Consider the following 22,242-nt stretch of genomic DNA (forward strand, 5'->3'; position numbering starts at 1 on the left):
GCTTTGTTGATATTGTATTAGAGAAGATGGGATTCGGCAGTACTTGGAGGGCATGGGTTAAGGAGTGTATATGGTCGGCCTCTATCTCTATTCTAGTCAATGGGTCTCCTTCGAAAGCCTTTAAAATGGAGAGGGGTCTTCTTCAAGGCGACCCGTTATCGCCATTCCTGTTTGTGTTGGTGGTGGATGTCCTCAACAGAATGATTGGCGAGGCAGTGAGGAATGGCCGCATATCCCCATTGTTGGTAGGTAGGGATGATATTGAGTTATCGCACTTACAATTTGCGGATGATACAATATTATTTTTCCCGCCAGAGGAGGAGACAGTGAGAAATTATAAGAGACTTCTGAGGTGTTTCGAGGTTATGTCAGGACTGAACATAAACTTTGAAAAGTCTAGTTTGATACTAGTAAATTGTAGCCAGGAGTGGACTAGTCGGATGTGTCACTTGCTCGGATGCCAACAGACATCCTTACCGGTGAGGTATCTTGGTATTAGCTTAGAAGCAAATCTGCAGTTAGTAAAAACTTGGAAGCCGGTAATAGATAAGGTGGAAGAGAAGCTCAGCTTATGGAAAGCGAAGATCCTAAGTAAAGCTGGAAAACTGGTACTCATCAAGTCTGTCATAAACAGTCTACCAGTTTATTACCTGAGCCTGTATAAGATGCCAAATGCGGTTGCCCAAAGAATCATTTCTCTGCAGCGGAGATTCTTCTGGGGGAAGGAGGACGGAAGACCTGGTATGGCCCTTGTGAAATGGAAGATGATCCAAGCACCAAAGAAGTTAGGAGGGCTGGGGGTGAGTGATGTAGTAGTACGTAATTCGGCTTTATTGTTTAAATGGTGGTGGCGCTTCTCAAAGGAGGACTGTCCATTATGGAAGAAGATTGTGTGCTCATGCAATAGAATGAACCCAAGTCAGCTGCTGTCTACTCAGACTTTACCAGTGAGAGGGGGCCCATGGAGAGACATATGTCAACTACAAATAAAGGAGCAACAAGTAAGACAGAAAATGATTGATGGCCTTGCTATTGAGGTAGGGGATGGCAGGACCACCAGATTTTGGGAGGATACATGGCTCCAAATAGGAAAACTGAAGGACTCTTACCCGAGACTCTTCTTAATTTCAAGCCAAAAAGGATCACCAATAGGGGATTGTGAGTTTTGGGATGGGATAGAGTGGGTTTGGCATTTTCAGTGGAGGCGGGAGCTTCGCCAGTGGGAAACTGAAACCTTGGATCAGTTGCTTCTTGCCTTGCAATCTGTTAAACTGATCGCAGAAGTGCAAGATAGAGTGGTGTGAAAATTTGATAAGGAAGGTGTTTATACTACTAACTCATTTGTGCAGGTCTTGCAGGAAGCGACTATGGACGAGGAGATCCTAAGTTACAGATTCACAAAAGACATTTGGAGAGGTTTAGTGCCGCCTCGAGTTGAGTTGTTCACCTGGTTTGCTCTGATTGGCCGGATCAATACAAAAGACCGGCTAAGTAGGTTGGGAATCCTGGAACCGAATGACAATATCTGCGTGCTGTGTAAAAAGGCGAGTGAAAGTGTCCATCACCTATTGGTTGCTTGTGAGTTCTCTTGGCAGGTGTGGTGTGTATGGATCACGGAATTTGGTCACGTATGGACAGCCCTTGGCACCTTGAAAGATCACTTTGAGAGCTGGAGGTACATGCCTTTGAGAAAGGAGATGCGCAAGTACTGGTTAGTTGGGTTCTTTTCAGTTATATGGAATATTTGGCTACAGAGGAATGGTGTAATCTTCCAAAACAAAACAGCAGGAGTTGTGGAGTGTGCGACACAATCGATGATTTGTGCTACGGAATGGTGTGGAACTAGCTCATGTTGTTGATGGCTATGCCGGAGATGACATAAGAGCTGGATAGGTGTTGTTTTTATTTCTTCTATGTATGCTCCACTTTGAGTGTTGAGCTCCTTCTTTCTTTCAAAAAAAAAAAAACAAATATGTAAGAGATCATGCCAAAATTTCAACAATACTCATGCTATCAACTAGTCTATGTTATACCATAATTACATTTTTGTCTTCCATCACATGAAATTGCCATGAATTATCTTGGCATTTATGATCCTGAACATCAAAATGGTGTGATGACATAAATATGTACGTATTTATTAAATAATTTTCATCATTCACAGAGGAATGAATAAAAACATAAATTAAGAAATACATTTGAAATAATAAATTTGATTAAGAAATATAAATAAAAGGAACATACCTAATTGAAAGTTTCATATTAGTTCTGAAAAAGAGATTGAAAGAGAACGAATTTTACGTGCGAAACAAAGAAGAAGGAAATAAAAGTAACTGCTTGGTCCAATTCAAACCGGTTTTTTTAAATAAACCATTTATATAAAATAAACCGATTTTTTTAAACCATATAGTAATACGTGTCAGCCATCCAGAAGCAACTTTACATGCATTCGACTGCAGGTGAGTTTCTGCCATTGAATTAATAGTTAAAAGTGATAATAAAAAAATAAATTCTCATAGACTTAGAAGTTTTTTTTTAATCATATGTTAATAGTATTTTTTATTGAGACTGCTAAAGGAGGTTGAGACATTTCTTTTTACTGTTAGGATGTCAGTTTTACTTTTTATCAGCGGCTAAAGTGAAATTTTTTATTTGAATTATTAAAATATTATATTTATCGAAATATGTAATGCATAAAATATTTATTGTTTTATGTAGTACATGCTACGGCTAAATATTTTTAATACGAAAAAAATAATTGAGTAATACTTCTTGGAGATGAAACTTTTTGATGTATATAGTATATACACATGGGTGAATATTAGTAGAGAGTGCAGTATAGCACACAGGTAACGTGCTAACTCAGCACGCAGTATGCAAGATGGACACGTGGCACACATCTAAGCAACACACAACTTATGTGATTGCCATGTAGCCAACATCCACACAACACGCAACATGCATGATACACACGTGGCATCCATCCACACAACACGCAACATGCGTGATATACACGTGGTATCTATCCATGCAACACACACCCTACGTGATTGACACGTGACAGACGTTGATTGGATTGCTTTGCAACACGAACCTGCGAGATGAGTCTTCTGCCTATAAAAACTGGAGTTCGTTATCATAGGGTTAATGCATTTCTAAGTTTACGTATTTCTAAGCTAATGTATTTCTAAGTTAATGTACCTCTAAGTTAATTACAACTAATAGAAATTTCAAATATTGCAAGTTCGAATGATGATACTGATTAGATAATACTGAATTCAACTCAACTAAAGACGCATACAACAAATACAAAGATCAAATAATACTGAGTTCGACTCAACTAACGACGCATACAACAAATACAAAAATTAGATAGACTAAGTTCAACTCAACTAAAGACACATACAAAAATACAAAGATAAGATAATACTAAGTTTGACTCAACTGAAGATGCATACAAGTAATACAACTAATCAAGTCTCGGCTTCCTCTTGAAAAATCCCATTGTCTTGTTCATAATTTCATCAACACTTGACAGAGTAAACTTGTTTGGTGGACGGACATATGTTCGTAGGTTGTACTGATAACCAACTCCCTATCCATCTACTGGACTTAATCCACCTGCAGCTGGCGGGGCTGAAGGACCAGGGATATACTCATCGACAATCTCTTGCGGTGTCAGCGCATTCAAGTCAAGACTGCTCGAGGGCTATGGTGGCACATTCATACGACCTAAATCGATCTCAAGATGTGGATCGATGAAACCACTTGCTCGACTATCGGGTATGGAAGTACAATGGCTGCGACGAGCGGATCCATCCACTAATGCCCAATGTGACTGCGACAACTCCTGCACTGGCGCTGCATCAAAGACATCCTCAATAGGAGCAGCACTAGCAAGGAAACGACGGATGATCGCATTATCCGTATACTACTCAACCTGTGGTGTAAGTGCGGGAAAGTCTGCATACTCAAATCCTAGATGGACATGCTGTGGTGGCTGTAGCGACTATAGTGGCAGACTGTGGTGGCTGTGATGGCTCTGGTGGTTATGATGACTCTGGTGGCTGGTGGTGGCTGTGATGGCCGTGGTGGTTGTGGTGGCTGGGCTGTGGTGGCTGAGACGATAATAAGGAAATGGCTGAAACATTGCACATGGCTGTCGGGGTGGTTGCTGGGGTGGCTACTGAGGAATGTACTCCGACAACCTCAAGTACATCCCGAATAAATTAATGTACCAACGATGATAATCGGCAGACGAGCTAAAGTCGGCGATCAGCTGTAAATTCCTATCTCGCAACCGACTGTTGCGGCGGTTCCTCCTTGCTGAATCTAATCTTAGAGAATCAATGTTGCGACTGTTACGTACCATTATAAACGTAATAGAATCACTTTCAGTGTAAACCAACTTACTCACTCACTCTCCAAATGTAACATTTAACCTTGCACTCAACCCTCTCCAAAATCCTTCACCACCCAACACTCACTTCACCACCCAACCTTCACTCACACACAAATAAACCTCACCCCTTCTTCAATCACACGAAACCCTTAGCCCCTCCCTCTGCCATCCCTCTCTCACACAATGTAACAAAACACACAACCCCTTAGCCCTTTTATACCCCCTAACCTCCCTCGGCCATTTACTCCATCCCACTTCCCGTTGCATGGCTTGTCCCCTGCATGGAGACACCTCGGGAAGTAGCATCCAACACGTGACCTGCGTGCTGCTGGGAGGCCACCACGTGGCCTACAGATGCTGCACTACAAGGTCAACACGCCACCTATGTGTTGCTTAGGATGCAGCCACATGGAATCATGCAACCTGCATGTTGCTTAGGATGCAGCCACGTGTCATTGCTTACCTCGAATCTCTGCTAAAGTTGTTTCGGGAATCTGCGCAGAATCTCTGCCAAAGCATCACGCAACATGCGTGTTAAACGGTTGCTCGAAACGTGGCGAATCTCATTTGTGAATCTCTGTTAAAGCTACTTCGAATCTCTGCTAAAGTTATCTTGCAGGTTGCATGTTGTTAGTGTTATTTTGACAGCTCCACATTCTTGTAAAGCACCTCAAAAACCAATATTTAACAAAAACACCCCTTTTCCCATATTCAAAATAATTTCTGACATGCTACACATTACGGATATTGAGACTCAAACCAAGAAAAAATAATATATTGAGTATTCAATAACCAAAATATGACAATCAAATGTTACAGATTCTGAATGCACTCAGGTTATGTAATAAATGTTGAAATCGGATGGAGTGCACTCGGGATATGCTTCAAAATATTTTTGAGTCAGACCTACTACACATATAAGTCTTTTTGGCTTACAAGTCATACTGACAGTTGGGCCAAACCCAACAAAAAGGATGCTCACCCATACAAGCGTATTAACACACACGCTTCTATCTGGATGAACATTTGTGCAAATGACGCGTACGCGTCAGTGACGCGTACGCGTGATCATGTTTGTGCCTCTAGCACTCTTCCAGCCCCAAGCCAGTACAACTATCTGCCCAAACACTCTTTGACGCTGATTTTCAAGGTCACGCATACGCGTTAGTGACGCGCATGCGTGGCGTGCTGAAATCACCAATGACGCGTATGCGTTATGGATGCGTACGCGTGATGATATTTGTGCGTAAGGCATCATTCATGCGCCACTTCCTTTTTTTTTTTTTGTTCCTATTCTAAAATAGCTGCATGATCAGAAAATTAGTAAGAACTCAATAAAAATCAAATAAGTAAGAAAACTACTACTATGAAAAACAACTAAGAATGAAAAGGAGCGATCATACCACGGTGGGTTGTCTCCCACCAAACACTTTTAGTTAAAGTCCTTAAGTTGGACATGTGGTGAGCTCCTTGTCATGGTGGCTTGTGCTTGTACTGATCTAGGAATTTCCACCATTGTTTGTAATTCCAATGGCTACCGGGATCCCAAACTAGGTGCATAACGCCTTCGAGCAAATTGAAGCAAGTGACAAGACCCCAAGAGTGTTGATTGTGGGAATGAATTCCAGGATCCCAAACCTTGCTTTTACACCCGTCTTCTTGTGGATCACCATTGTTCCCACCGGGTGGCAAGAAATCTGAATTCTCATAGAGACATTCAAACAACCTTCTAGATCCATTCAATTGAGCTCTACACCAATCTTTGCATTTCAATTTGGGGCATGCAACCATATTGAACCTTGCTTGACAACTCTTACCACTAACCATATTTCTTTTACTCTTAATGCCACAAAGAGCTCTAAGTTGACCATCCGTCTCCAGTAGCCCATATTCAAGTGGGAAAGTAAGGGTTAAGGATATGAATTTTACCCACTTGAATGTTGTATTGGATGGTGATGGCTTTGAAAGAGGTCTTGCAAGCTCCACTCCCTTGTGTTCTTCTTTGAATTCTTCTACCTCTTTGCAAGCTTCCTCAATTTCAACATCTTCCTCTTGGTAGCTTTCTTCTAATTCAATCTCTTCTTTATTGCTTACCAAGGGCATGGGAGGTTGTGCATCTTCCTCTTCTTCCTTATGTGAGGGTGAAAAGTTCTCTAATTCACTGGAGTATAAACTCCTTTGATTGGTTTCCTCACTTTCTTCCATATAGGATCTTGCATTGTATCTTTTGGGAAGGAATTTGCTTGTTCCTCTTCCTGGTTCTTGATTAGCAACTGCACATGTTTCTCTACATTTTTGACACTCGTCTTTATATCATGTAGGAATTCTTTCATGAGGAGCTCAAGATCTGATGGTATTTGAGATGAATAAGGAGATGGTGGCTCTTGGTATGAGTAGAAAGATGATGGTTCTTGATATGGATAGAGAGGTGGTGATTCTTGGTATGGATATGAAGATGGTGGTTCTTGATATGAATATGGAGATGGTGGCTCTAGATAGTTGAAACATGGAGCATTGAAATTTCTTTGGTTTTGACTTTGCCAACCAAAATTTGGATAGTTCCTCCATCCACCATAATATGAATCACTACTTGGGTGTGAGTAGTAATCCATGTGATCTCTCTCCATTATTTTTCCTTAGCACAAAACACTAAAAAGGATTAAACGCACCATGTGGTAAATAAGAAAGCAAAGAAGAAAGAACAGAATTCTAAGAATTAAAATAAAACTAACTAGGAAACACCAAACTTAATTTCAGTGCTATTTATTTATTTAAATATATATATTTTTTTCGAAAATATTAAAAATAGATTTTAATTAAATTCAAAATAAAACACTTAATCTAAGCAATCAAACAATTAATAGTTGTTAATCACTATCAATCCCCAGCAACGGCGCCAAAAACTTACTACGATATTTTATACAACCACAGACTAACCGGCAAGTGCACCGGGTCGTACCAAGTAATACCTTACGTGAGTAAGGGTCGATCCCACGAGGATTGATGGATCAAACAACAATGATTGATTGATTGGCTTAGTTAGACAAGCAGAAGAGGGTTTTGAGATGTTCAAAAGGTTTAAGTTGAAAATATCATAAGGCAGGCACGCAAGTAAATAAATTGAAAATAAAATGTTAGAGAAACGGTTAAGGCTTCAGAGTTATCTATTTTTCCGGATTAACTTTTCTTACTAACTATTTTAATCATGTAGGATTTAATTTATGGCAAACTATATGTGACTAGACCCTAATTCCTTAGACCTTTCTAGTCTCCTCTAAAATTCATCGACTGTCAATGCCTTGGTCAATTAATTCTAATTAGAGGGTGAAGTTCAAATTCCAGTTATATGCCACAAAAATTCTAATTACCCAAAATTAAGAAGATTATATGTCACGTATCCTGTTAAATCCAGATAATTAAAATTTAGGAGAATATGTTTTCAAGCTGTTGTTCAAGTAAAGAGCTTTTCCAAGTTTTACAAGAACTCAAATAGAAAGAGGGTCATACTTCCGTTCCACCCAAATTCATAAGATAAAGAGCAAAAACAATTCTTAAATTATAAATCCACACATGAATTAAAATAGAAAAAGTAATAAAATTAATCCATACAAATAGACAGAGCTCCTAATCTTAACAGTGGAGGTTTAGTTGCTCATGGAATGCAAAATATATATTCGTATAGAATTCCCTAATGGAATCTCCTTTTTATAACTAATCCTTATAAATTTAAAATCTAATTATCTAAAATTAAAATCATATATTTTCCTATTTTAAAAATCAAATTTGAATTTAAATCAGAATTAATTATAGCAATCAGCAAATCTTCAATTGATGGATGGGGACCATTTGATTCCTTCACTCTGCAGCCTCTGATCTGTACTTTCTGGACTGAAAACTGGGTCAAAAGCAGCCCAGAAATCGCCCCCAGCATTTTCTGCACGCGGCGCATGTCACGCGTACGCGTACGCGTCGCTGGTCTTCTTCACAAGTCACGCGGACGCGTCAGTCACGTGCACGCGTCGCTGTGCAATTTTTCAAATTACGCATACGCGTCAGTCACGCGCGCACGTCACCATGGAAAGCTCTAAATCACGCGCACGCATCAGTCACGCGTACGTGTCGTTCCTCGCTGCCATTTCCTTTTATTCTTGTGCTGTAGAAACTCCATCAAATTCAGCCGAATGCTACCTAAAATAAACAAAATTGCACAAGACTCAAAGTAGCATTCATATTGGCGAAAAGATAATTAATTTTTTATTAAATTCAATAAATTAGATGCAAATTCACTAGAAAAAGATAGGAAAGATGCTCACGCATCAGAGACATCAACCGACTCAATACAAAGTGGCACGTAGTCGAGGCATTGGATTTTGAGATTAGTTTGTCTACATCTTATTTTAAGTCATTAATTAGTTGACATGTTTTAATATTTTGATTTAATTAGTTTTAGTTGTTCATGTTAGAATATTTTGATTTTAATTAGTTAGAAGATATGTTAGAATAATAAAATATTAGATTAACTTAATTTAATTAATTAAGTGACATGTTAAGATGATTCGATTTATGTAGTTAGAGTACCATCTAGAATATTGATATTTTAGATTATTTTGAGGTATTGATTAGTTGACATATTAGGGTAATTAAATTTAATTAGTTAAAACTTAAAAGAGAACATTAACAGATAATTAATTATTTAAATTTAGATGAAGTTCTCTTTTTACCGATTATTTAATTTAATTATATTAGGATATTATTAATTCATGTTGTTATATAATTATATTCATAAATTAGAGTATTATTTAATTAAATTATTTAATTACTTGATTATATCTATTTAATTACATTAAATACTTGAAATTCACGAATTATTTATTGTTAGCATTGTAATACACAATTACAAAAAGATTAATCAATTATATTTTTATAGACGCTTCGGTTGTTCTTGCCACATCGTATGACGTCTATCTCATTGTCAGACATTCTGCTACCTTATATTAGGGAAGTCAGATTAGGACACGCAGTTGAGTTGAGGGATTTTATATTTAACAGTATTTTACTCTATGCATTTGTTGAGCGGTAGAGGCTCGAAACCTATAATTTTCTTCCACTTTTCGTAGGGTGAAGTTATCATTACACTCAAAGATGTAGCTTACCATCTTGGTTTGCGCACAATTGGTGAGCTGATTGTGGTTGCCTAGAGATTTTCAGTAGTATCATGGCCATCCCACATGACAGTAGGTTGAGGACTTGATCGGTGAGAGGCCTCCACCTCAGCTAGAGAATAAGAAGTAGGATTTTCAGTCTGAGAATGACACGGCTCAAAAATAGTGTCCCATCCCATGTATTCCACCAGGGGCAGATGCAGTCATGCAAATACTCTCTGGAAATATGCTCAGTGTTACTTATTGATGTTGATTGGGGGATATTTGTTCATGGACAAGTCAGTCAACCTTGTCCCCTCTTGGGTGGTTGCTGCTCCTCGAGGATTTTGACAATTGTCGACGGTTGTCTTGGGGTCTGCATTACTGGCGCACACCTACCATTCATTATGCATCTAGGCGTGATGTGACAAACATTGCAGGGTGCATAGTACTTGTGTTGTCGTGGATTTACTATAGGTTCCCTTCATTCTGTCTAGCTGGCTACGATGTACTCAGATTCCTGCCTGTAGCAAGGTAATTAATGCTTGTTATGAATTGTTGTTTGTTACTATTTACAATATTAATTATTGAAAGTAATTTATCCTCCATGAATAGGTTGGCAGGACTAGAACAACAGTGTAGAGACCACTATCAGGATAGGATACTACGTTTGCGACATAGGCTGGATGCTTAGACTTGATGAGGTACGATCAGTTTAGGTTTCTTATGTGTTATATATATTGTTCTTCCATGGAAAATTACATGGTTACCTTTTTTTACCAGTGCTGGTCGACACCTTATGACGATCTCTGGCTACATCACATGGCTCGATTAGGAGTGTTGGGGAGATTTGTACATGGAAAGTCATGGTGCCTTTGGTGTGCTTCCACTTTGTCGAATTTCATCACATGGACAGAGTCAAGAGACAATTTGGGTCAGCAGCACGCTTCAGAGGACTCGGTCAATATGGACAAGTTTTTGTTCAAGACAACTTGAGGCAACGATGTGTGGTAGCTCGAGGTACACCATGACTGGTATGACTTATGGAGGGCCCGTGCTCACGCAGAAGTACTTTACATGATGGCGGAGAGCATGTCGTGTTATGTTTCTATCAATGAAGGACGTGTGAGTTGATCCGAGAGTTGTGGTCCTACCTGTGAACATTCTCCTGGCTGTCTCGATCAGAGGAATGTTTTAGCCCTTCCATGGGATGCTCCAGATCGCAAACAATGGACAAGAAAGCAGGTCAGAGATGATATCTGGAGACCAGCTTGAAAAGTCCAAGATTAGCGAGGGAGACATGCACCTGCGGATGATTATTTGTTAAATGAGAAAACCGAGTATGCACGTCAGGAGGGTGTCCCTGAGGATCCTCCGGTGATTACATAGCAGGACATACCATCGCCTAGCTTCTTTGCTGGGCATGAGGTGGACATTTCAAGGGAGTTCATGGCAAGGTCCTCCTCAGGGACACAGCAACACGATCCATCCTCCTTGGCAGCACAACAGCATAAGGAGATCTCACAGTGGGATCATAGTGACTTTGACCTAAACACACCTAAGAAGGTATCATTCGATGAGTTGTATGACCTTATGCGTGCACCTGGGGATGTCATGGATGACCTGGCGAATCGGTATCATGGTAGGAGAGACCAGTTGATTCATCAGGGAGGTTAGCAATCTACATCTTGGGTCTCCACATACATTTTGTCGACGGGACCCTATGGACCCGGGCCATCTATGGCTCCTATCATACAACAACAGACTCCACCACCATGGGAGTATGCATAGACTTCGTCCAACACATATTGTGGTATTATCCTAGGATATACGTCAAATATTATCCTTACATGCTCATCAGCTTTGACCTAAAATGTCTTATTAAGAAATTTTTCATTCGGCAGCGCTGATAAGAATTCTATTGCCCATGTTGCTCAAGATAACATTCTTCAGCGTAACTAGAAAATTAAGACAACAAGTGAGCAATACATCAGAGGTGAACTGCACTCAAATATCACTCCTTCCTCACCGTTTTTTATGATCCCATAGGAATAAACTACCAAAAAAATTTTGATTACTAGCCATATTTACGAAAGAGAATAGCAAATATGGTATGGTTGTAGTGTGATTAGCTTTGGAGCCTTCAAACTCCTTATATAGAGTAATTTTTTATGTAGTTATTTAGGATGTAGAGATACCTAGATAATTTATACACATAGAGATACCTAGATAATTTGTACACATATCTCAAGTACTCAACATCTTAAATATGTATAACTACGCAGTCGTACCATATCCTGAGTGCAACCAAATTTTTTTTCTAATTGTTACATATTTCCGGTACACAATACTCGAACTCTATGTTTAACAGTTTTTGACACCGTGTACGTAAGAGGTATAATGTCAGTGTAAAAACATAAATCTACTACACATTATATATTTCAGTGAAATTAAATATTTAAATAATTTAAATAAAAAAATCCGGCCAAAGTGTTGGACAATTTCTGTTGAAATTCAATTCAATGAAACCAATTTGTTTCTTATAAACTACATGGATTAGATTTTAAATCTAAGTTCTGAAACTCGACTTCAATTTAAATCATATAATATTATGTGAAATTCTGTTTCTATGTTCTAGTAAGTGCACATATAATTATGGATTTAAGTTTTGCACTCAATGTTAAATTATTTTATACGTCAACAGAAGTATTAATTCTCCAACTCGTTACTTGAATAATTATCTAACTATATAAATATCATTAAAAGAAGGACAATAATAAATGTTGTACACTTTCCATGCATCAAAACTAACTAAAGCCATCCAATTATAAATGTTCATATTTGTTTGCACAAAAATCAGTTATCAAGGACCTAGAGTTCTTTACACCTTTCAAGTAATTTAAAAGTTTTGTTTAGCTAAAAATGAGAACAATTATGGACGAACACGTCCATAAAATCAAGTCAAATTTTGTAATGAAAGATTTAATCCTAAACATTAAACAAATTACTTAACAATTTACTCATTTTAAATAATTTTGTCAAACTAATCATATCTTTTAGTGGATATCGAATTGATTTTTATGATTAGAATTTGTCAAAATAACGTCGTTAGCAGTAGCTTATTGATTCATGTGCTTTTCTAATTCCATTGACTCCATCCTTGAATTTTACACCTAAAACCTCTGTATATGAGAAAAAAAAACATTATTCAACATAAATATGTACATAATTTCACAACAGATTCACCAACATCACTTCTTTTTCTTTTCCTCTTTATCTCTCTCAAGTGTAACAGGTGCTGCCGGTATGCTAAACCACCATTCCCTTAACCTCCTCATCCATCTCTCTGTGCTAGCTTTCCTTAGAGGTGAATACCTTGTAGATATCTCCAAGAAAACTAGCAGAACTAAGTATTTACAGGGTAAGAGAGCAAGAATCAATGCTGCTGATAGAAGAGAAAATGCCAACTTCTCTGTGGCCTGTTCATCACATAGAAAGGACCAAGTCTTATAATGTGTGACATAAGTAGTTGGCAATTGATATAAGAACAAACATCTCAAGTAATTCTCTAAGGCTTGCATTTGGACTGCGTATGTTTACCAACATGAGACACTGAAACAGGAACACAAAGACACAAAATCATATTTGGCAGATAAGATATGGACAAAGATATCATGTCCTGAGATACCGAACTAGTGTATTTTGTGTCCTTGATAGGAAAAACACGGAGACACTAATAAGAGATATAACTTAGTTTTTCATTTTTCATTTCATTATTACTATCAAATTTTTATAATTACATTTATTTTCTCATAAATTTTATACATGGAAGAAAATGAGAGTAAATTAGACTTCTCTTAATATGTTACTTCTTATATTTAGTCTATCACCAAATAAAATTATAAATACAAAAACACTAAATTTTGTGTTTCTATCATTTGTGTCTTGTTCTCAGTATCCTGTTTTGTTCTGTTCTTAAAACTAAATGCAGCGTTGGACACGGACATTGGCCTAGAAAACACATATTTTACCTATCTCTACTGTCTCAAGGTCTCTCAATAATATAGCGTCCTAAGACAATTTACCAAATGGGGCCTAGGGATGTGTTTGGTAGTTGGAGTTTTGGAGGGAAAAAGATGGAAGAGAAGGGTTTGAAGAGTAAAAGAGATTTCAGTTTACGCTTCAAGACCATCCCCTTCTGACCCTTCCATTACACAATCAAAACTCACAAACACCAAGAGGCATACATTCGTCCGGGCTTCTTTATATATGAATCAGCATCTAACCTGAGGAAAAATTGAAAGCAACAAGCCGCGGAATTTGAGCAGAATTATATTGCCATCTTGTACAAGCTGTTCGACTTGAGTGACGGCATTCTGAACAGCCAAAAGCTGCTCCATGGTATTCATTGGTGGCGGGGCTATTACTTTGACTTCGGCAGGCCTACCATCACTAAAATATCGGGTGATTAACATGAATGCTGAGAGTAACAGAAGCACTAATGCCACTGCATACCCAAGCCAACCCCTGCAATGAAAATACGACAAATGTATCATTAGAATACACACAAGAAAAAATTAAAAGAACTCAACATTCTATAGTATACATATGCTTTTTCCACGCTAAATATTTCTAGTTATGAAGTGTTGTACTTTGTTAGTCTCCCAATAAAAGATATTTCGACTTCGACTTTCTTTTATCTGCCTCACAACAAATAACATGTGAATAGAATATTGATCAGCCTATGAAGTTATACCTGAAGATCATGTAACTGAAGAACAAACAAAACCCAGTAGACTTCAATGGATCATCCCAATATGCCAAAGATAGAAGAGACTTCCCAAGTTCATTAAGAGGAAAAAGTAATTCCTGAAAGAAGTGGTGCACGATAAGTATCCAAGTCAAAATAGGGAATTTCAAGGAAGTTAGCTTAGAATATTGTGAATGAAAAATATGTAGGAGCTGCAAAGGCCATAGAAGTTAGAACCAAATTATCTCTCCAAGGAAAATTGCATGTTTTAGACAACTTCAATTAATTTATTCTCACATTAGTACATTACTAATGAAAAGAAGATAGCAAGATAGTGCATTGCAAACATGCATATTATATAACAATCAGGTGCTAGCACATGCTCCTGACAAGATTAAGATGGATGATTGTTTTACAATGTAACACTAAAGTTTGTTTGTTTCACATTCTAAACAAAGTGATTATATAACCTGAAACTTTTTATAAAAATGAAATAGTTAAACTCCTCTTTTTTAGTTACTCTTACCAAATTTCATATATATAAACTGAAAACATTTTTCTCAGATTTTTATTCTTTTGAGAATTTGATGATTTTTAAATAACTTACACAAATTTGAAGAGTGCCCCCTTTCTCTCTCCTTTTTCTTTTTCCAAAATCTCATTCAAAGGCACTCTAACAATGCAAGACTTTTATGGACCTTGACTAAAATGGTTGAAGAGGAAGATAAACTAGTACCTTCATGACAGCCAAATTAGTGTCAATACCATCAACTTTAACACCATCGACTGTAGCTTGTGCAGATACAACCTTCTTATAGTTGTTCTTAGACTCTTTAACTGCTATTTCCAATGGAGTCAATGCTCCAACTGATATTTCACCAACAGATATTGTGTTTTCATTTGAGCTGTTTGGGCTTGATCCAAACACAAACCCCAAGTTAGAAACCATGTCCAAGGCTGAGACGGAATACATTCCACTTACAGCCTTGAAACCATTCTGGCGATCTGACTCCTTTAGGTTTGACGTATTTGCTAGGGTTTCTAATATCAAGTCACCACCTGGAAGCTGATCACAAAAGTTGAACAAGAGAAGAGCATCATGCTGTATAGGGGTCACAGAACCGATATCTTGGATTGCTTGTAGACGCAAAACTCCTAGAACAGCCTTCCAAAGTGCTTCATCTCGTGCAGTCCCTTTGATCCTATAGTTGCTAATGAATTTGTGAACATTAAGAATCTCTCGGATGATAGCAAGCCAATAATCACGACGAGCATGACCTTTAAGCTCTGGAAATTCTAGTACAACTGGTTCCGATCTACAAGAGAAATATTTATGGCAGTTGATAGGAAGTTCTCAAAGCTTCACCAGATATCCATTATCATTTATCAATAAAAATAATTTCCGCAAGTACTCACAAGGATGCTGAGCTATAGAAGACTGCTTTGTCGAAAAGCCGAGTACCCCATGGTCCAGTCAACTCAGGTTTAACAACTTGTTTCAGATCATCCGATAAGTCATATACTTTTGGTTTGTCAAATGAAACAACACGAAGTGCTTCAAAATAGAGTGCATGATCTGTGAGAATTAATCTTCCTGCATACAAGCCACAAAGAAGAGATCACTAGTGTCCATACATTTTATTTACTTCATCGTCCAGTATATAAATCGGGTTTTTCATGCACTCACCAGGCCAGGCAGATACTCCCACGTGCTCAAGCACTGGCTGTGTGGTGACAGTTCCATCAATCTCGAGAATCTTCTCACCTCTAGAGGATCTTATAGCAGAAAGGAGAGATGACTCTGAATTGCTCTTCATTTTTCTTATTGCTCTGTAAATAACAAAAACCAAATAATACGAAAAAAAGTCCGTATAACAAATATGGCATCAGCAACCCCCTTAAATTATACATATGTAAATGGAAAGAAGATCTGTCCATTTAAGTTATCAACTATAAGACACAAAGCACAAGTGCTATAAAATACAAAGCCATAGTGAAACTTTGCATCCTCATGTAGTATTGATACAGTAACAATTTTGTTAACTAGGATGAGATTAGAAGAAATAGACAGAGATTTTGGCCCACAAGCCTATTTGGCAGAATAACAATCAAATATACACACAACATGATACTTCAGCATTCAATTGGTAAGGGTCCATGCACAAATACAGGGGAAGGCCTACTCTAATGACAAGCTTTACCTTTTATTTTATTTTTACATATTAAGTAAACAAGCTTTACTGTTTTGAGTTATTGTTTAATTATTTTTAATATAACTTAAGTTGTAGAATGATGCCGTCCCATTTTTGCTGTTGTTAAGGAATATTAGTAAATGCAACTAAGTTTGGAATTGCTTTATGTGAGAAAATTCTTCTACTTTTTGGATAAAACTCTACTACTTCTAAATAACCACCATAAATATCAAGTCCAAGGGTGGGTTCAATAAAATCCTCTAAAACTACTTTCTAAAATCTGCCACAGGAAATTAAGTATAATTAAGACTTCTAGTGGATGTGATGCTGCCTATGCTTTTGGCACTGTTTTTTCCCCCTCAATATGAAAATTTTCTCATGAAATATGAAATAAAGTAACAACTTACATGGATGTTCTCCTAAAATACAGCTCATTAATAAAGCTTCTTAGTTATTAGTAATGTTGTCCTAGATTAAGTAGGTGCTAGTAATGACCAAAGTAGACAGCATATTGCCCATTTCATGGTCACAGACATAATGTATAAGTAGAGGTGCAACATCAGTGTGCAGTTATAAGTTATAACCATCCAAAGCACTCAGTGAATTACATTTGACATCGTTCCTTCTCTATCTCTCTTTCTCTTCCCAAGTAATGGTCAAAATTATAACAAGATCACAAGAATCAAAGCAAACCAGAGTAGTACCTACCATATCCTTGAAAGCCAACTATCTTACAGTTTTATTGTCTTCTCAATTTAGAGGATAGCAATATCAAAGGAAGGGGGAAGCAATGGCATACTCAAAGATTAAGATTGATACCTTTCTAGGCCGCCAAGGTACTTGTCATAAATGGGAAACTGAAGGCGACCACCAGTTGATGAACTCAGCACCTCAAAAAGATTTTCACTAATGATGACGTTGGCAATTATAGGAATTGCAGGAGCTATTCGACAGAAAGCTTCTAAACCAACAGACATTTCCTCCTCGACCTTCTAGAAAATTTGAGGTCCGTCAATATTAAGAAGGACCAGAGTACTAATGAGCACAGACAAACCTATATTATAGGTATAATACAAGGGCGTAGAGAATTAGATCCACTTAATAAGTTAAGTATATTTGATATGACCATAACAACAATGGAAGTCACTGAAATCTAAAGTTCAAACTTCAGAAAATAGCAAAGAGGAAATAGATGTTCAACCATAGAAATGAACAGAAATAAATGGCATGGAAAGAAACATGTTCTCTTAAGGATATTTTGGTTGTCCATATCTTATACCACACTTCATTGTATAGCACTATAGCTTGCCAGCCAATCAAAGCAACTTAAAGACATTATGTAAGACAAGTCTTTATATAATATCAAAATTGTTTCCAAGTAACTCTGAACATGTTATCAATCCATTAGAACATGACTCGTGACTCCAAGAAAAATTTCACTCATACTCGAAAAAACATACATTGGTTAACGGTTGGCTGGCTGTAGCCGGGGCCTCCCAAGCTATCATCATGTCAAATGTCAAGCGTCGGAATGTTTTATCAAACAGATGGCCAGTCATTTGTGTTGAAAAGGAAAGTGCCTTGAAACAGCAATATTCCAATAAGTTCCTCGCATATCGTGATGGATGTTTTATAGAATCAGAAGCCTCTTGATTAAAGCTCTCTTGAAGCTCACTTGAAGAAACCTTAAGTATTCTGCATTATTTGGTTTTCATTAGTTATATTCCAATAAAAAATATTAGCCACTATGTCAAACAAACAAATGTGAAGGTTCCGAGGATAGCAAATCTACAAACTAAACCAAAGTAGGTGAAAAGACAGTATGAAGCAATATATCCTAAACAAACTAGATCAAATTCTGAGAAATGCACTTACTTTGAACATCTACGAACAACTAGGTTTGCGACTGGAGAGAGCTCTGGTATGTAATTCTTCCCAGCAGAAGGTGAATTTTCCAACTCCTCAAGCTCTTCATCAAAGTAGCTCTTCTTCCCTAGAAGCCATTTAAATGATCCCTCTTTTACCAAACCTTCAAGCATATTTCTTGTTTTGCTAGCTACAGCCATCTTTTTTCCTTCCTACTGCTTTATCAGGTTGAAAGAAACAAACAAGATACTTCAATATCCCAGCTTTCCTAAAAGTTCTAGCATCCACTGAAACTAAAAATGTTGCCAATAAAATAACTCACATCAAGATGAATCCTCAAAGCCAAATCATCTAATTCCTGAATCCTAATCACTCAAGACTTTGGACTTGTTTGGGTGAGTTTCTACGGAAAAAATTTTTAAGTGATCTTTCTTAAAAGATCTTTTAGAAAAATAAAAATAATTTCATGTTTAGATATCTCACACAAAAGTATTTTTTTATTTTTATTTAACAATTATATTTGAGTACAACAATATAAAAATACTTTTTATTCATTTATTATATTAAAAACATCTTTTTCTTAAGTAAAAAAGACTTTTAAAGAAAAATATAAATTGTAACTTCTAAAAAAAATATATATTTTTTTTTATTTTTCTAGTTCTTATCTTGTTGATATGTTGGTGTTGCAATTGGAGCAAACTGAACACATACTTTTTCAGAAAACCCAAGCAATATCTCAATAAACCCCACGAGGAAGGGCATCAAACTTTCTGTTCAACAGTTTTCAGTTACAAAATTTGTGAAACAATTTCAATAGTTCTAAAAAGAATTAGGATTAAAGCACAGTGACACCGAGCCATTACCCTCACAAAACCAAAGATGCAAATAACAATCTTGCGCATCATAACCTCACTATGATCCAACACTCTTGAAAAGATATTAGATACAAAACAAAGGCATTGAATCAGGAATACTGACCCGAACAAGTAGCAGTAACCAAAATCCAAAGAGATCCACCTTCAAATGCCCCCCGAAAAATCTCAACTTTGGCAAATGGCGTGGCTTGAAAAGTTGAAATTGTGATGAATTTTTCAAACAAACCGAGTACCGATCACGGAGAAAGGGGAAAAGGGGGATTGTGAACTAAAAACTAACTCATTTGAAGAAAGAGCGAGAAGAGGGTAGGTGGTTGTGTTAGACACATGTAAACTACGAATGTTGGAATCGGAGTGTGGATTAAGGTTCATGAGAAAGAGGAAAAGGGAGGAGTGGTTTCAGTGTTGTTGGATAAACATTGAAAATGAAAAAGGGGATAATTATAAACAGAAGAGGTTTCGCTTTCTGAAAGATGAAGTATTCTGTATTGGAGTTCTTGTTAGCTTTATTTTATTGCAGAGTTTGGGACAGAATCAAGAGCTTGCAGGTGCACGGAATTTTGTCAAGGCTTGCAACTGCGGCAATTCTTTTTACTTTGTTATTGAAAACCAATTTTACATTTAATAAAAGAGTTCGATTTTGATGTATTGATATAGAAAAAATATTGGTGTTTTTATTAAAAATGGGAGTATTTTGTGTAATTGCAGATGGGTAAATTCTTTTTGTGGAAAGTCAATACGGTAGCATTCTGGCCAACACGCAGGACGTGTTGAACACGTGACAACATCTTAGTCAGCACGTGGGGGTATGTTGTAATATGTGGGGGTATGTTGTAATATGTGGAGGCGTGTTGAATAATTTTTATAATATTATAATACACTTTAAATATCAATATTCAACCAAAACATCATCTTTCTTTCTATATTAAAAATAATTTCTGTATTGATATAGTCGTATAATTATATCTGTTTTTTTATTATTTACGTATGTAATTAATATAAAAAATAGTTACTTTTACTAATATAATATTACATAATTAAATATACGTAAAAAATTATTTTACATTAGACAATGTATCTAAATTAAATTTTTAATTAAAAAAATTAGAAATTAAGGTCATGAAAATATAAGTGGGATATTGGCAGATATGACCAAAATTTCGATAGAATCTATTAAATTTAATTTTGCACTTTTTATATTTGAATTTACTCCAATTCGATAGCCTAAATATTAGATATGTGTGTTATTTATTTATTATTCGGTGTGAATCTACAAATATGCGAATTGAATTTACGAATATAAATCATATTATATTCGCAAATTTCAAATAAATACTGTAAATTTATGGATTCACTCCTAAATAGAAGGTAAAAGTTCAAATATTTTAAATGGATACAATTTTAATAAGAGTATATGTCTTATATTTAATATATGTGTCTTAATTTTTTGGCAAGACACTAAGTATATGTGTTTTGTGTTTTGTTATGTGTTCATATATCCTTTTAAAATTTGTATCTAGTTAAATATGTTGAAATATGAGAAGAGATATTATTGTTTAAGAGAGTCACTCAAATAAACACATTTAAAACGTTTTTTTAAAGATTATTTTTAACAATTAAAATTTACATATATAATTAATTAAACTGTGTTATTTCTGTCATGATTAGATTGGACAAACCGATTTGACCAAAAAATCGATGAATTAAATCTTTAACCGGTTTAAATCAATATTTTTGTAATAAAAAATGACTACAATAACCTTATTATAGAAAAGGGTTAAGTATTTTTTTCGTCCTTAACGTCTTGGATCAAAATCGTCCCTGACATTTTTTTTTTATTAAAATTATCATCAACGTTACAAAACGTTATAAAATATCCTTTTGTCCATAATAATTTTTGAAATAACATAAAAAACCCTTTCCTATTATCACTATCCACCCCACTCGTCAGTACCCACCCAGTACCCCCACCCCTTCCCACCTAAAGTAGAAAAATCAAAATGAAGAAAAGGACCAAAAGAGAGAGAAGAAAGAAAAGGAAAGGAAGAAGAGAGAGGTGACGGCAGAGAAGAGGGTGGCCGCCGTCGTCGTGTTGTGGCTATAGGATTTGTCACAATGGGCTTGTTGTTCTTCATCTCTCTCTCTGCTGGGGTTTGTCACGCCGTCGTCGCTGGTGTTTCTCACCGTCATTGTCGCCGGGGTTCAACTGCTCCGTCGCTACTAGGCTAACCCTCTGCTACTCCCCTTATCTTCTCTATGCATTCATAGGCTTTCTCTTCGCCGTCGCGGAGTCTGGGCTCTGGTTCCTCTCCCTCACGCTATGTTCTGCTGCGCCGCCATCGCTAGATTTTGAATCGCTCCGTCGTCGTTGGGCAAGGGTGTCGTTGTTCCCCATCATTGCTGTATACTGCTTTGTCTCTACTATCGTTGGCAAGGGTTTCACTTTTTTTTTTACATTTTTTTTTGAAGAATATAAATATCATTTATTTTTTTATTTTTTTTAATTTTTATTGCTGATTTTGAATTTGAAATTGCAGTTGATGATTGCTGAATTGTTGTTTAATTTAAAATTTCTATTAAATTTATTTTGTGGTTGTTGCTAATACCGAATTGTTGCACACAAAAAAAAGGTTTTAGGTGGAAAGAAAATGGTTGGGGATAGTGGATGGGTGGTAGTGATTTAAGATGATGAACTGTTAATAAAGACAAAGGTGTGATGGTTATGGTGGTAGTGGTGGTGGTCATAAGGAAAGGAAGAAAGAGATGCGTAGCAATGGTGATGATGATGCAGAGGTTAGTCGTAAGGGTAGGGAGGGTTTTTCAATTTTTGCTTAAAGGCGAAATTGTCTAAAAAATATTGTTTAGACAAAAGGATGATTTTATAACGTTTTGTAACGTTGAGGATGATTTTAATAAGAAAAAAAGGTCGAAGGCGATTTTGATTTTGACCCAAGATGTTAAGGACGAAAAAAGTACTAAACCCTTATAGAAAACAACTAAAATATTCTTATTATAT

At 36.6% G+C, this 22,242-nt stretch overlaps 1 protein-coding gene across 5 annotated transcripts; it reads right to left on the reverse strand.

The window, feature by feature from the left end:
• Positions 1-12,576: 12,576 nt before the first annotated feature.
• On the reverse strand, positions 12,577-19,755 carry LOC107490406 (uncharacterized). Of its 5 annotated transcripts, none has more exons than XM_016111185.3 (10): positions 19,330-19,755; positions 18,361-18,644; positions 17,946-18,180; positions 17,305-17,474; positions 15,981-16,123; positions 15,710-15,887; positions 15,030-15,609; positions 14,300-14,412; positions 13,830-14,070; positions 12,577-13,022 (listed from the first exon to the last, which is right to left on the reverse strand). In XM_016111185.3, the coding sequence occupies exons 2-10, from the start codon at positions 18,549-18,551 to the stop codon at positions 12,795-12,797; spliced, it is 2,079 nt and encodes a 692-aa protein (XP_015966671.1). In that variant the 5' UTR covers positions 18,552-18,644; positions 19,330-19,755; the 3' UTR covers positions 12,577-12,794. The 5 variants fall into 5 exon arrangements, with proteins under 5 accessions (XP_015966671.1, XP_015966668.1, XP_015966669.1 ...); XM_016111182.3 differs by having other exon boundaries at positions 17,305-17,477; positions 18,361-18,566; positions 19,330-19,753; XM_016111183.3 differs by having other exon boundaries at positions 17,305-17,477; positions 18,361-18,569; positions 19,330-19,753.
• Between the last annotated feature and the right edge of the window lie 2,487 nt (positions 19,756-22,242).

This window comes from Arachis duranensis, chromosome 5 (assembly GCF_000817695.3).
Source record: "Arachis duranensis cultivar V14167 chromosome 5, aradu.V14167.gnm2.J7QH, whole genome shotgun sequence".
In the NCBI taxonomy this organism is placed as follows: domain Eukaryota; kingdom Viridiplantae; phylum Streptophyta; class Magnoliopsida; order Fabales; family Fabaceae; genus Arachis; species Arachis duranensis.